At 46.5% G+C, this 13,499-nt stretch overlaps 1 protein-coding gene across 4 annotated transcripts in view; it reads right to left on the reverse strand.

Moving 5' to 3' along the window:
• Positions 1 to 13,499, reverse strand: part of IFT140 (intraflagellar transport 140) — a 101,880-nt gene that overhangs the window by 2,672 nt on the left and 85,709 nt on the right. For all 4 annotated transcript variants that reach the window (XM_042037440.1, XM_042037439.1, XM_042037437.1 and 1 more), the window contains 8 exons: positions 6,065 to 6,242; positions 3,677 to 3,867; positions 2,581 to 2,676; positions 2,101 to 2,233; positions 1,868 to 2,011; positions 1,335 to 1,463; positions 945 to 1,127; positions 49 to 255 (listed from right to left, as the gene is read on the reverse strand). In XM_042037440.1, the coding sequence (XP_041893374.1) occupies positions 49 to 255; positions 945 to 1,127; positions 1,335 to 1,463; positions 1,868 to 2,011; positions 2,101 to 2,233; positions 2,581 to 2,676; positions 3,677 to 3,867; positions 6,065 to 6,242 (1,261 nt within the window). The remainder of the gene's footprint in view (positions 1 to 48; positions 256 to 944; positions 1,128 to 1,334; positions 1,464 to 1,867; positions 2,012 to 2,100; positions 2,234 to 2,580; positions 2,677 to 3,676; positions 3,868 to 6,064; positions 6,243 to 13,499) is intronic.

Here is a 13,499-nt window from a genome sequence, read left to right on the forward strand (position 1 = left end):
AAAGTTTACTTTTCAAAACACCCTTGTTTTGAGGCTATCCACGCTGACCTTTAACTTGTTTCCTGCTTGTGTGTATTTCTTGGTGGCCATGTGGTAGTTGCCTTGTCTCATGCAGCAGTCAGCAATTTGCTCCAGCAGCTCCCTCCGGGACTCCTCAGAGAGATCCTGGGACTCCTTGGAGACTGTCATCTTCTCGGCCAGCTCCTCGGTGATGGTCAGGTTCTGCTCCAGGCAGAGCTGCAGAGCTTCGTGGTACTGATGGGAGCAAGAGAGTGATGAGATGTTGCAAACGCTATCATGACACCTCACATTGCTTGTGGTTTAACCTACAGAAATCAGCTACAAATACAAGCAGCTGAGGATGCTCTCTCCAGAGCACTGGGCTGTAGTTATGTGTCTTAGCATCAGCCCCTGGTCAGGCACACACTGTCCCATTTTGTTTGCTAAGAATATGTTTGTTCTTCCATGAGAGCATTGTTCTCACACAAGTGTGCCACTAAAGATTGAGCAATTTTGACTCTGAACATGAGATTTTCAGAGACATACAAGTCAGGTTTGTTAGGCATGATCGATAATAACATTTTCAGTAAATGCAAATAAATATTTTATTAAATATTTTGGTATAGGAACAAATAGGAGTAAGGAACAAATTCTGAGTAAGCTATACCAAAGCTTGTCATCCAGGAAAGGGCTACTGTACCCTTGCAAAACGCAGAAGAAAGCCAGCCATAGAAGCTTGTTAAAGAGGAGTGAGCACAGGACTGGTCTGGTACCCAGCATTTTGGCAAGGCTGAGCTGCCAGTGCCCCTGAATCACTGGCTTCAGAGGAATCTTGAAACTTTACAAGTGTCTCTTGCATCTATTTACCTGCACAGATGAATGTGCAGGTACACACCTGTTGTGCTCCTCTATGTGTGCACTGGGCACCAGAGGGCTCAGCTCACCTTCTTGGCCGTGAGCAGCAGCTCCATTGCCTTCTCATACTGGGCGTGCTCAATGAAGAACCCGGAGCAGCGGGCGAGCAGGGCCGGGTCGGACTTCTCATCCAGGTCCTCAGCAATGAGCTGTAGGGCCCCGAACTGCTGCGTGGCGAAGGCCAGCTCCAGGGCTTTGGAGAAGTGTCCTGCCTGCAAAATTAGGAATGAGGCTTCAAAGACTAGAATGAGCACTACAGAGCCAGTTCCCAGGACACCCTGGAGTGGCTTAATAAAGCATTACCATGAAAAAATTACTAATAAACAGGATATAGTAAAAACCGCAGCTGATTTAACATTCCTCTGCTGTAGGAACTGCTTCAGTGTAAAGTTTGGGAGTTTTTACTGAAAAGCATTTACCTTGTGGTATAACATAACAGCTCTGTCCATTTGATCCCCTTTTTCCTCATAATAGCAGGCTGCCTCTATCATGTCTTCTGGTGAGCTCAGGAGAGCCAGGTTCATCAGCTGATCATCTAAATTATTCGCCTGTTCAAAAGCAAAGGTTTGGCTCTGGATGTGCACACACAAATTTCATAATTCCAACTTCTGGCAAGCCTGTGGCTTTATACTGTCACCCAGTATTAAACTCTCACCCCCTTCTGTGTAAAACCTCTACAACCCAAGTGACTTTCAGCTTAAATTATGATTACTTCTTTCAGGGAATTTCTGATGAGCTCTTCAAGAAAATACTTTTCCAAACCACCAAGGCTTTATTGATCCACCCTTGGTAGAAGACGTCAGCAGAAACCTGGAGCAGCTTCATTGTGGGCTGTCCATGAGCAGGCAGTGCTCAGGAAAGAAAAGGCACAAACACCCTGTAGCACCTTCACTATGTGCTGCCAAAGGGCAGAGCCCTGTGCACTGTGGGCACACTGCACCTCTCTGCGTACCTTGCACAAGCGGATGGCGTTGTTGAACGCCTGGGCCCGGCTGTAGAAGTGCACGGCCTGCTTGATGTCCTCCTGGCTCTCATACTGGCGTGCCAGGTGATAGGAGGCTGCCCCATTCCCCGTTTCGTTCGCTATTTCAGCAGCCTGCAGAGGGAATTGTACAGCTTTGCTTCGTGTCCATGCTCCTCCCAGGAATGAGAACTCGGGAAGCAGATGGAAGCAGGCTGCTTTACCTTCTGAATGTTGCCTTGAAAGCAGTGGACACGGACTAGGGAAAAATAATCCTGAGCCAGTGCATAGTATTTTAATGCAGATTCCATGTCTGACTGACTCTCCAAGTACTGTGCCCACCACTTCCACAGGCTCCTGGAAAAGCAACAATATTAACTGCAGCAACAAGAACTGCCAGAGGCTGCGTTTTTCACTCTTAGCTTGAACTAAAGACTGAGCACATTTTTTAGAACACATGCTCTACCCCAACCCAAGTGTGACACTCCCAAGGTCTGCACTATACAGGAGGTCAGCCTGGATAACCAAAGTGGCAGTTCTTGAGCAAGTGCAGCATAAACCTGAAAAGCTGTGGGAGGGTCATAGTGGATAAGGCAGGGGCTGAATGGGACTGAGAGGATTCACACTGCTTCATCCTTGCTCTCATCATGAGTTGTATGTCAGACCTGACAGCCCCATGTAGAAGGAACAAGCATAACACTGACTTGTCTTTCATCTTGTTGACATAGTTCTCCAGGGCTTGTAAGTCTTCAGAGAGCATTCGAGGTACCTCGAACCTGTGTGTGTCTGACTTCTCATAGCTGTAGAGAAGAAGAACATATTAGATGTGAAATGACAACCTCCTTATTAGCTCTTTCTGTGTAAAACATCCATTTAATCTTGTTTGCCAGCCATCAACTGACGCCACTAGCAAGAACTGCTCCAGTTGTGTAAGTAAGTTCACTGTAAGACCAGTTGCAGTCCACCAGCACCACCAAAAATTAAAAGTTTATTGGTACTGCCAGGCACTTGGAATGAGGGAGGTGTGATCTTCACAGCACAGGAAATACTTCAAAAGTGCCAGTGATGGTCCAAAGTTCCCCAAGCATCAAGCACACCTGGCTGAACAGGTCACAAATGCCCCAGGCTCCACATCGTAGCACCTACTGCAACATCAGCCTCTGCCACTGCTGGGAGCTCACAGCCCTTACCCCAGCACCCACCTCTCCTCACCACCATGGCCATCACTGGGTCTGCCTGAGCACAGCAGAGATCTGCTTTGATTCTGAACAGAGTTGACCTTATTGGATGATGATGATGGGAACTTTCATATTGGAAAACTCATATGAAAACAAGATCTCAAACAAGAAATACAAGACATCAAAAATACCCTTCCCTAACTTCTCATGGGACTCAGCAGTCACAGGAGAGGACCAGGCACCAGAGGCAACCAAGTCAAACTAAATTCTGCTCCAGCAGTTGTGTCTGGGACTCTTGGGAAAAGCAAATAATTGTTCTTGTCATGGAAAAGGAAGGAAAAGATGGCAGTGGTCTTCCAGAGACAAACATGGGACTGGATATGAGTGGGGTTTAGCTACTGTCCCTGACAAACTCTTGATCTTTTCAACACCACACATTATTTGCGTGAGAGGGTGCTGGAAGTTGTCACTGGGAATGCTTTTACTCTGTGAGACAGAAGGCACTAGAAACAGGAAAAAACTTTAATTAGTTTTTACTGGTCATCTTTAGACATGCTCCTTCACCCGTCTCCACAGGAGAAAGAGGCTCCCAGTCCCCCAGGTACCCCCAGCTGGTGCTTACTGGGTGAGCGCCAGGCTCTGCTGCCCGGTTGCCTCCAGGTGCTTCGCGTAGTTGTAGTGGGTGGTGCGCAGGTGAACCCTGTCGTGAGCCTCGGCCGTTTCGATGGCTTTCTGCCACTGGTTGGAGGCCTGGTAGAACTTGTTCAAGAGGTCATACCGTTTGCAAGCCTTGTACAGCTGCTCTGCATCCTCCTGGGAGAGGAACACCCAAAATCCCCGTCAGCCCGACTGCGCTGCGTCAGTCACGCCAGGCGCTGCACCTCGGAGCACTTTATTAGTGCAGGGCATTGCAATGCAATTAAAGCAATAATCATTCAGGCAGGGGGTTAAAGCAACTAAATAAATGTAGCCTGGAATAGCACGTTATTGGGAAACAGGGTGGTTTTTACAAGGAAAGCACTCAGATCCTGACATTTATTGTACAGGATTGACTGGGAGGGAGGGGGGTGACAAAAGCAAGTCACCAATGATCAAATGCTGTCATCAGGAGAGCGAATCACCAAAAACGGAGACACGCTTAGCTGGGGGTACAGCTACCGCCCATGCTGCCCACCCAGGGGTGAGGCTTAGGAGAAGATCCTGGCACTCAGGGTTTGGGAATTAAGGTGCTGCAAGCCAGGGAAGCCCTGTGACCTCCCAGCAGGTCTCAGAGGCAGCAGTGCTGTTCGTGGAAAACTGAGCTCCATTCCTGGGAATAAATGTTAAGAATTTATTACAGAATTAGAACAGGAGGGTTTTGCTGATGCTGACGCAAGGGTGAGCAAATATGGAACTATTATTTTTATGCTCTGAGAGGTACTAGCTCCTGTGGAAGGAGCATTTTCCTGCTCCACCCAACTGCTGTCCAGCTGAACACTATATTTAGTAAATTGAGATTATCTGTCCAAGACAGAAAAATACTTTCTGTCTCTTATTGTTTCAAATTTAAAAAAGCACAGAAAGTGGAAAAGGAAGATGCCTGCCCTAGGATTCTGTACGAGATGGAAAAAAGCAGTAGAACTGCATTTGTTTTGCTGTAGGTCCCTTCCACCTTTCCAAACAGATTTAAATATTCAAGAGAAGAAGCACTGACACTTTTCAGCCTCATCGCCTTCTCTGCCAGGAAGCCTTTACAAACATTTAGCTTGAATTTTCCTTTTTTCCTTACCTCTAACTCAGAATAGTTACTCTCTGTGTCTCTGTCTCTGTCTCTCTCTCTCATACTCATCAAATAACTGTAGACTGCTAAATACCTTTTCAAGCCAAATTCTAATTATTTGGCCATTTCCAAGACTTCCTTGTCTGTGAAATCTTTCCAAGAGCTGAGCAATTTGCACTGATTTTCTCTGCACGTTTTCCAGTTCACCAACTTTTTTCCTGGTAATGAGATACTTAAAGGGTGGAAGTCATCATTCCAGCTGTAGCTGCCCTGAATAACAGGAGTTATCAAATCCAGGCCCCAGGATGTGGTGTCTCCTCAAACATTGCCCCGAACTGATTCTTGCTGCCATAGCACCTTGCTATTTTTTATCTAATTCACTATTTCCTATAGACTGTGGGTTATTTCATAAATTTTTTCCCAGTTTTTCCCTCTGACAGATAATGTGCCTGGATCTCTTATATGGTTTCCTAACTAAAAACTTCTGGTTTTCTTATGGATCATTGCTGAAGACACTAAATTAGTGGAATACACACACCTCTAACTAGCACCAGTCAATTTTCAATCCACATGACAATGCTGGTCTCAAACTCAGCTTCGATCTCAGTTCTCTTGGCAATCAAGGGGAATGAAGTCAGACACAAGATACAAGGGCCACTTTGGAGTGCATTTGCTGCCAGTTTGGGCTCCAGATGGAGGAATGAGAGACAGTTGCTCCATACCAACTGTGGGGAACAGCCAGACCTTGTCCTCTGGCTGAGCTGGATCCAGCCAAGATCCTTCTCACACAATGGGAGAAGTCAGGATAGAAATCTGGGTGACTAGGCATCCCTGGGACAGCACAGGCAATGAATGTGACTGACCAGAGCTCTCCAGCCCTGCAGAAAAAGTCTATTTTGCCTAAACTCCTTCAACAACCTCAGGTCAGCCCTCACTCTGTGACTGCACACAGCTCTAGTCTTTCATTCCGGAAACAAATAATTTCAAAATGGAATTTGTGTTTCCTATATCAGAGCATAAAACATGTTTGTTGAAACATTTTAACTCTAATAAAATATAGCCTTTTTTATATCCAGTGAAACCTAGAATGACTAAGCTTGGAAGAGGCTTATGCCCCAAGAAAGCAGGTTTTTGTTAAATTTTTCACATATAAACCATCTTTAAAAGATGTTTCCTTCAGTCAGCAGTCTTTCACTCGGTCATTTTTCACAGTCTGATATAAACACTTCACAGCTTGGCTGTGGGATTTACCAGCATGCCCAGCTGGATGGCCAGCACAGCCACCCTGGCCTTCTGCTCTGGCTCTTGCTCAGCCTCCCGCAGTGCCTTGGCTCCTCTTGCATGACCCATGTGCCCCAGGCAAATTTTGGCAACATCGAGCCTCTGAGTCTTCACGCACATGCGAGCCATGTTCTCCCAGACAGCCTCACTGCAGGAAATGGGAAAGAAAAGGAGAGCTGTTATTGTGTCACCTGGAAGGCAGGTGAGGTGGGAGGAGAGAGAGTGTGAAAGGGGAAACCATCAGGACGTTGGGAATGGGGTGAGTGTAACAGAGACTCCAGTTGCTGTGTGAAGACTGAAGAGGAACAGAAGCAGGTTCACACACAAAGGTCAGTTCCTGAGATGAATGACCCCAACCTTAAGGAAATCTTGTGGGATTTGATTTACACCAATGCCCAAGAACAGCAGTTATACCTCTGCTCTGGAGACAGGCTGAGAGAGCTGGGGGTGTACAGCCTGGAGAAGAGAAGGCTCTGAGGAGAACTTAAGAGCCCCTTCCAGTGCCCAAAGGGGCTCCAGGAGAGCTGGAGAAGGACTTAGGACAAGGGCCCAGAGGGACAGGACAAGGGGGAATGGCTTTAAATTGAAAAAGGGGAGATCCAGATTGGATATTAGGAAGGAATTGTTCCCTGGGAGGGTGGGCAGGCCCTGGCACAGGGTGCCCAGAGCAGCTGTGGCTGCCCCTGGATCCCTGGCAGTGCCCAAGGCCAGGTTGGACGGGGCTTGGAGCAGCCTGGGACAGTGGAAGGTGTCCCTGCCCATGGCAGGGGTGGGTAGAACTAGACGGTCTTTAAGGTCCCTTCCCACCCAAACCAGTCTGTGATTCTATGTTTGCACATACATAAACATTGATCATGTGCCTATCCAGCTGTAGCTGCAGCCTATAGACAGTCACAATACTACCACACTGATGTTCAGAAATCAAAATTAAAATGATGAGAAAAGCCTTAGCCTCGCACTGGAAATCTCCTGCTGCAGTCTGGAGTAGTTTAAATACTGAACAGCTGTTGGGAGCCCAATTGTTTTACTCAGTAATAGGGAATGATGTGTAGGAAACAAATTACCAAACATGTTCTAATTTAAAACTTGCATAAAATCGGCAAGAAGAAAAGCTTTGTGATGCTCAGAACAAGAACTCCTCTGGTCTATGAGCTCACAGTTAACACTGCAAAGTCTCCTGCCCAGGCAAGGCAGGACAGGCTGAGGACCGTGCTCCTGGCTGGAATGGCTAGCAGAACTGCTCAGCAGAAGGACCATGACAGAACTGACCATCACAGAGCAGGACAAGCAGAGATTTTCACAGATTCTATTCACATTTGAGGCTCTTCAGAATTTCATGCAATATGTTTGACTAATAAAAACCATAAGCATTCAAAATAAGGGGTTTTTTCTACATCACCCTCAGCAGAAGTCTGTGCAGTTCTCAGGCACCACCACAGCACAAAGTAAAGATCTAAATTTTAAAAGCAGGAAAAAACCAGAAAATAATAGAATAGAATGGCACTTTACGTCCTGCCACCAAATTCCCTTCCAGTTTTCCTATGATTAAAATGTTTTTCTGTTTCCAGTGGCTGTGGGAAAGCCCTGCACAAACAGGGGAAAGTGACTAACCGGGAAGCAGCGGAACAGGTGAACCCTGACGTGCTCTCCAGCACATACACTAAGAAAAGGCACAGGAAAAATTCTTTGCATAATTTGCTCTAGAATTAGAGCATCTTTTACTTGCAGTGCAACTTGTATAAAGGTTTCAGGTCGTAATCAACATAAATAAGTGATATAGACTTCACTGAGGACAAACGGTATAGAGAAAATAAAAAAGGAACAGAAGCAATAAATCAGGAACAAATTTCAGAAAGATCAGAAGTGTTTCTGGTTTAAAAAAGCAAAAATGCATGTCTGAGTGACACCTTTCTTACAACTGAGTAGTATTCAAATACAGCCTCCTCATGCTCTTCTCTCACATGTCCAAGCTCCCCAGCTGAGGAGCCAAAAGGAACATTGAAATAAAACATGGTCATTTCAGACCTGGATGGGCCTGACAGAAGATCCTTGTGTGCATCACCACTCAATACAGAAATTCTGCTTGTGTCAGCAGATGTGACCTTCCTAATTTCCGAAAAGTTGGAACTGGTTTCTCTTTTATTCCAGACACTATCTGTATCTGGAACTGGGAAAGGAGGGAAAAACACCTTTTAAGAACATTGACATGATTAACATGGTGTTGATCAACACAGCCAGTTGAGTTCTGTCCTTAGGAAAAGCTGCTCAAGGCTGTACCTGGGCACAACTGTGCTTCACAGCACATGAGGAGAAGTACATTTTCCAAGCTCTGCAGTGTGCCAGAAGAAGCTGGCAACAGCCAGCTGGCTCTGGGTGAAGGAATGCACGTCTGTGCTGGGCTTTGTCAAGCTGACTAACAGTGAGTTTCTGAAAGGAAATCAAAGTCTTTATTTTTCAGAGCTCTGACAGCTCTCAAGTCCCTCCATGCAGGAAGATGAGAGTTCATGGGCTCAAACAGGCGAGCGGATGAGAATTCTTATTTAGACTACAGGGAGTGGAAACTTTTGAGAGGAAATAGACTACACAATGTATTTTAAAGTACAAAGTTAAAAGATAACAGCGTGCAGAGAGTCACAGCAGGATTTAGGAGATGTTGCTCATCATCTCTCATCTGTGTTGTGCTTTCCTGGATGGCAACAGTTCAGCAGGAGCTGCTGAGCAGAAGCAACTGCCCCTAGAACTCCTCTTTGGGGGCTCTTGTCCCCCAGGCACCTGCCTGTGGGCCACGTGGGCACCCAGGTACCTCTGCCCTGAGGAGCTGGAGTTCTGCCATCCCACCTCTTTCTTCTCCACTCCAAACCTGAGAAATGAACCTGAGAGGCTCCAGCTGTGGGTACGCTGGGGGCAGCAACAAACTCAGAGGGAGAAACATCTGCAGTTGATGTGCTCTGCAGCTGGTTTTGTTCTGGCAGACAGTGCCTTCTGCCACCCCAGCTGGGCAGGCGGTGAGCACACCAGGCTCAAACTGCACCAAAGACACTGAATTTGGGAGTGTTCACAGCAGAGCACAGCTTGCATGGACTCACCCAGCACAGGGATCACAGCAAGAGACAAGAGGAACACCAAAGAAAGGTGTCCCTGCCCATGGCAGAGAGTTGGTACTAGATGGTCCTTAAGGTCCTTTCCAACCCAAACCATTCCATGTTTCTAAGATTCTGAGTGATGCCTTTTCCTGGTCTTAAAATCAAGAGTCAAACACAGTTAGAAGGGAAAAAAGGATTTTACCTTTGTATTTATTTTAAGGATCCTTAGGTGCACACATCCAGGTCATATGCATTGAAATGCACCCTGCAAAATGCGCCCCCCCCTCCCCCCCCAAAAATCTGGTATATCATTATGGGTGTTACTAATTAGCAGATCTATCAAAGATTCCCCAATGAGAGGCTCGAGTGAGCTCCCCTCCCCAGGAGCTTTCTCCTGGATGGTTCTATCTTAGTTTCCAGAATGTGTTCTGGAGAGGACCTTGGGGTCTGGGGCACACTTACCCCTAACTACAAAGCTTCTAAGATGTTTAGTCTCTTAACAAAGTAAGTCTAAGAATGTAGGCTAAAAACCACTAAGAATACAAAAAGTTATAAAAAGGTATATAAAAGAGGTATAAAAGAAAAGGCAAAAAATCATCCTGGCATCATGAGAGACACGATCAGAGCAGCTCACCAGCACAAGAACCCATGGCATGTGAGACAACTGACTCCCTCCGACCACTCCTTCTCCTGCTTCTGCCCTGCAGAAACACCTGAAGGAGTGCTTCACTTAAGGAACCCAGCCTTGCTCTGCCCAGAGGAGTTCCCACACCCCGCTGGGTTTGGTGAGCAGCTGCACAGGGCAGAGCAACAGCCATGGTCCCCATGCAGCTGCAGCACAGACTGGTTCTTTCCAGCAGACACACCCTTCACAAGAGGGACAGTGCTCTGATAAGGTACATGGAGAGGAAAGGGTAGGAAAGAGGAGGGGAGGGGATCCTGGGAGCACCCACAACCCACTTCCACGTCTCTCTGTGTTTCAAGAAGACCAACCTCAGCCTTGAGATGCACAACCTCCCTGGCAGGCACACACCTCCACCACCAGGGCAAGTTATGCTGCCCCTCAGAAATGTGGGCAGATGGATGTGGGTCTGGTGAACAAACAGGAGGTGCTGAACAGATTCACTTAAATCCCAGGGAAAACTACAGTTTATCTCCCAACAGCTGCTAGTGTAGCGAGAAAGATGAATCTGTCCATGCATCCCTAAAAGGCAGCAACCCTCCTGTCCAGGCCTGGCTCTGCTGTCCATATAAAATGCCAAGTAATATTTTTCCCTGCCCCCAACTCTGACTCCAGGAATTTCCTGTTCCTCCCCTCCTCCTCCTTTCATCCCCCTTGGAAAGCCTCTCACATCTGTACTTCATCAGCTGAAGCTGGAAACTTAACGAAGCCCAGGCGCAGCAGCAGTGGGAGCAGAGCCATGGGAAGGCATCCCGAGCAGCCTGAGAGCCCCAAGCCCCCCAGCAGGCACAGGGATGCACCATCCACTGCTGCACCCTGAGCTCCCCAGGCTCCAGGCCACATCCACAGTGCCAGGGATTTGGGAAGCAAATGTTGACGCCTTTTAAGAGTGGACACAAATTTTACCACATATTTGATGGAAGTTTCCTCGCTTTGTATCTGACCTTTCACATCTGTTTTTCTGTGTGAACTGTGTTTACAGCATCCACAGTCTGATCTCACAAACCCTTCTGTTCCCATATATTTTTCATTGCCTATTTAGCATGAAAGTTTAAAGAAAAAAATGGAATTTTATTTAGAGGTGCTGGAGATTTATATGTCTGAAGCATCTCACTGAAAAATCTTTTCTCCCTCTATTAATGGGCTATATTTGGAAAATGAACATTGATCAGGATCAGGGTAAAAAAAAAACCCTCTTTTCAATTTGGGCCCCACTTTGTTGAACATAATATTATATATAACCAATTAATATTGCATCCTATAATGTTATATTATAGATAATCACCGAATAGTTTGAGTAGGAAGGGACATTAAAAACCATCTTGTTCCAAACCCCTGCCATGGGCAAGGACACCTTCCACTAGACTGGAAAACTCTAAGGACTTGAGAAAATGAGGTTTTATCTGATGTAGCTAAATTAGGTTTGATGCTTTTAAAATGCATTTATGGGATTCTGGTTGTATCTTTCCATGGGACTAAAAGACAACAAGGAACTAAGTAATAGATGAAAAGCTGTAAGGGTTCAATGAAACTCTTGATAGTGTTAATGATATTATATGAGCTACTCTAAAAAAAGTCAGGCATTTTTCATGGATGATCCAAACACTGAAAGCTGATGAGGCTACTCCTAAAAACTCTTCCCTGGCAGAAACAGAGCATTTGATAAAGCAGCTTTACAGAATAAATCTATAATATCCCATTGAATACATAGCTTTGTTCCAAACTTACCCTCGTAAAACCAACACCAAGAGATTGCTCCATGTGGGTTGCATGATACAAACCCCTGTGCCCCACAGAATGCAGTGAGTGCTGCAAAAAGCACATCCTACAGCCTGTTTGTCAGCAGAGAAGCATTCACTAAGGTTGTTTTTTATTAAGGATCAGGATTCCCATACTGTTTAAGTTGGATATTAGGGAAAATTTCCTCATGGAAAGGGTGGTCAGGCACTGGCACAGCTGCCCGGGACAGTGGTGGAGTCACCATCCCAGAAGGGATTTAAAAGCTGTGTGGATGTAGCACTTGGGGACATGAGTCTCTGGCTGGGGCAACGGTTGGACTTTATCTTCTCCAATCTTTATGATTCTATGATTAGACTGATTTGTTTAGCCTTTGTAAAATATAATTGCTATTTCTGAAAATGTTACATGAGAAGGAAGCTTGGGCCCTGCTGAAAATACACACTCAGACTTCATCAAATCACAGAAATCAAATGGGGAGAGGCAGAAGCAGGTGTGTGGCTTTTCCCTAAAGATAAATCTCTCCTGGCATTATCTGTATATAAAAATCATCTCCCTTGCTGCTGAATCCCTGGCTTATGATAAACACAGAACCATAACAGCAAATAACCCAAGGAGTTTAAAATATGCAAATATGGTCATTGCTGGTAGGAAATTTCTTTGAAGAATGACAGACATCGGTGTGTTTATACTGAAAGTTCTAAAACCGGAAATGTACAGAAACATGACCAATCACAGGGAAAAAGAAAAACCAAAGATGCTATCATGCTCTCAAGGGATGAAGTTGCTCGAAGTACTTAAAGCTGAATTTGTTTAAAGATTAAAAATTATCAGAGCACATAGAGGAGAGTTGAGTTCATAGCCAGGTTAGTACATTCAATATCAGTAGCTGAAAACTAATTATAGGAGCATATAGCTTTATTGGAATTTTCCCCCCTTCTCTCACCAACAAGTCTTGAAAATAAAATGTTGCCTTGCAAAAAATTTCAGACTGGTTTGCTTCTGTGTATCAGCTGTTTAGGGGCAAAGCCTCTTGCCTGGTAAGACGGAGCCACTATAAAATTAAATCAGTTTCTAATCTAATGTTATTGATTACAGGGATGTGAACTCCCATGCCAGCCCTTCAGCAGGTCTGTGCCAGGTCTCCTCAGTGCTTGACCGTGCCTTCAGCTCGCTGTGTACGAGGCAGAGCTACACCCGTGCGGTATTTAGGCAGCCTGAAGAGCTGTGCCCGGCTCAGCTCAGGAAGGGCAGAACCCCAGGCAGTACTGCCCGGCCGCAGGGCAGTGCCCACCAGAATCCCTGTCCTCGTCCCGGTGCTGCCGAGGCAGCTGATGGGAACAGCAAACAGCCCTCTGGAGAGCCACTCTGGAAAGAGCCAGGTTCAAGGACAGTTTGGAATGCCCTCAACAGCTCTCTTTAACCTGTTTATCAGAGCAGCACCTGCCCTGCCCTGTGGCAGTCCATTCCGGGCTGGGCTGCCAGCAGGGACATCCCCTGGCGCCCATGGCAGCAGCGTTTCCACGCCCCGGGCACCGAGCGCGGTGGGCAGCGTCCCTCGAGGCTCCGCGGGGCCGCCGGCACCGTGTAGTGACTCTCAACCTCACTCACACCCCAACACTTGCGCCTGCCTTTGCAGACACCCCCAAACTGTTTTGTTATCGGGTTGAAAATCTCGAGATTTTATACTCCCTATTTATCTGCCACGGTCCCTCCTACGGTGCAGAGAGGACGCGGACATCAGGGCACCCCCGCAGCGCTTTCGTCGCGCTGTCCAGCAGCGAACCCCAATATTGTTTTGCTTCTAGTAGAAGGTATTTCAAAATCCGCCTCCTCAGTCCACTTCCACAGAACTGATGCTCCGAGGGCTGACGCTGGGATTTCCTTCTCTCCTTTTCCCGAG

This window comes from Corvus kubaryi, unplaced genomic scaffold (assembly GCF_017639235.1).
Source record: "Corvus kubaryi isolate FWS band 111438036 unplaced genomic scaffold, C.kubaryi_AGA036_p1.0 37387, whole genome shotgun sequence".
NCBI lineage: Eukaryota > Metazoa > Chordata > Aves > Passeriformes > Corvidae > Corvus > Corvus kubaryi.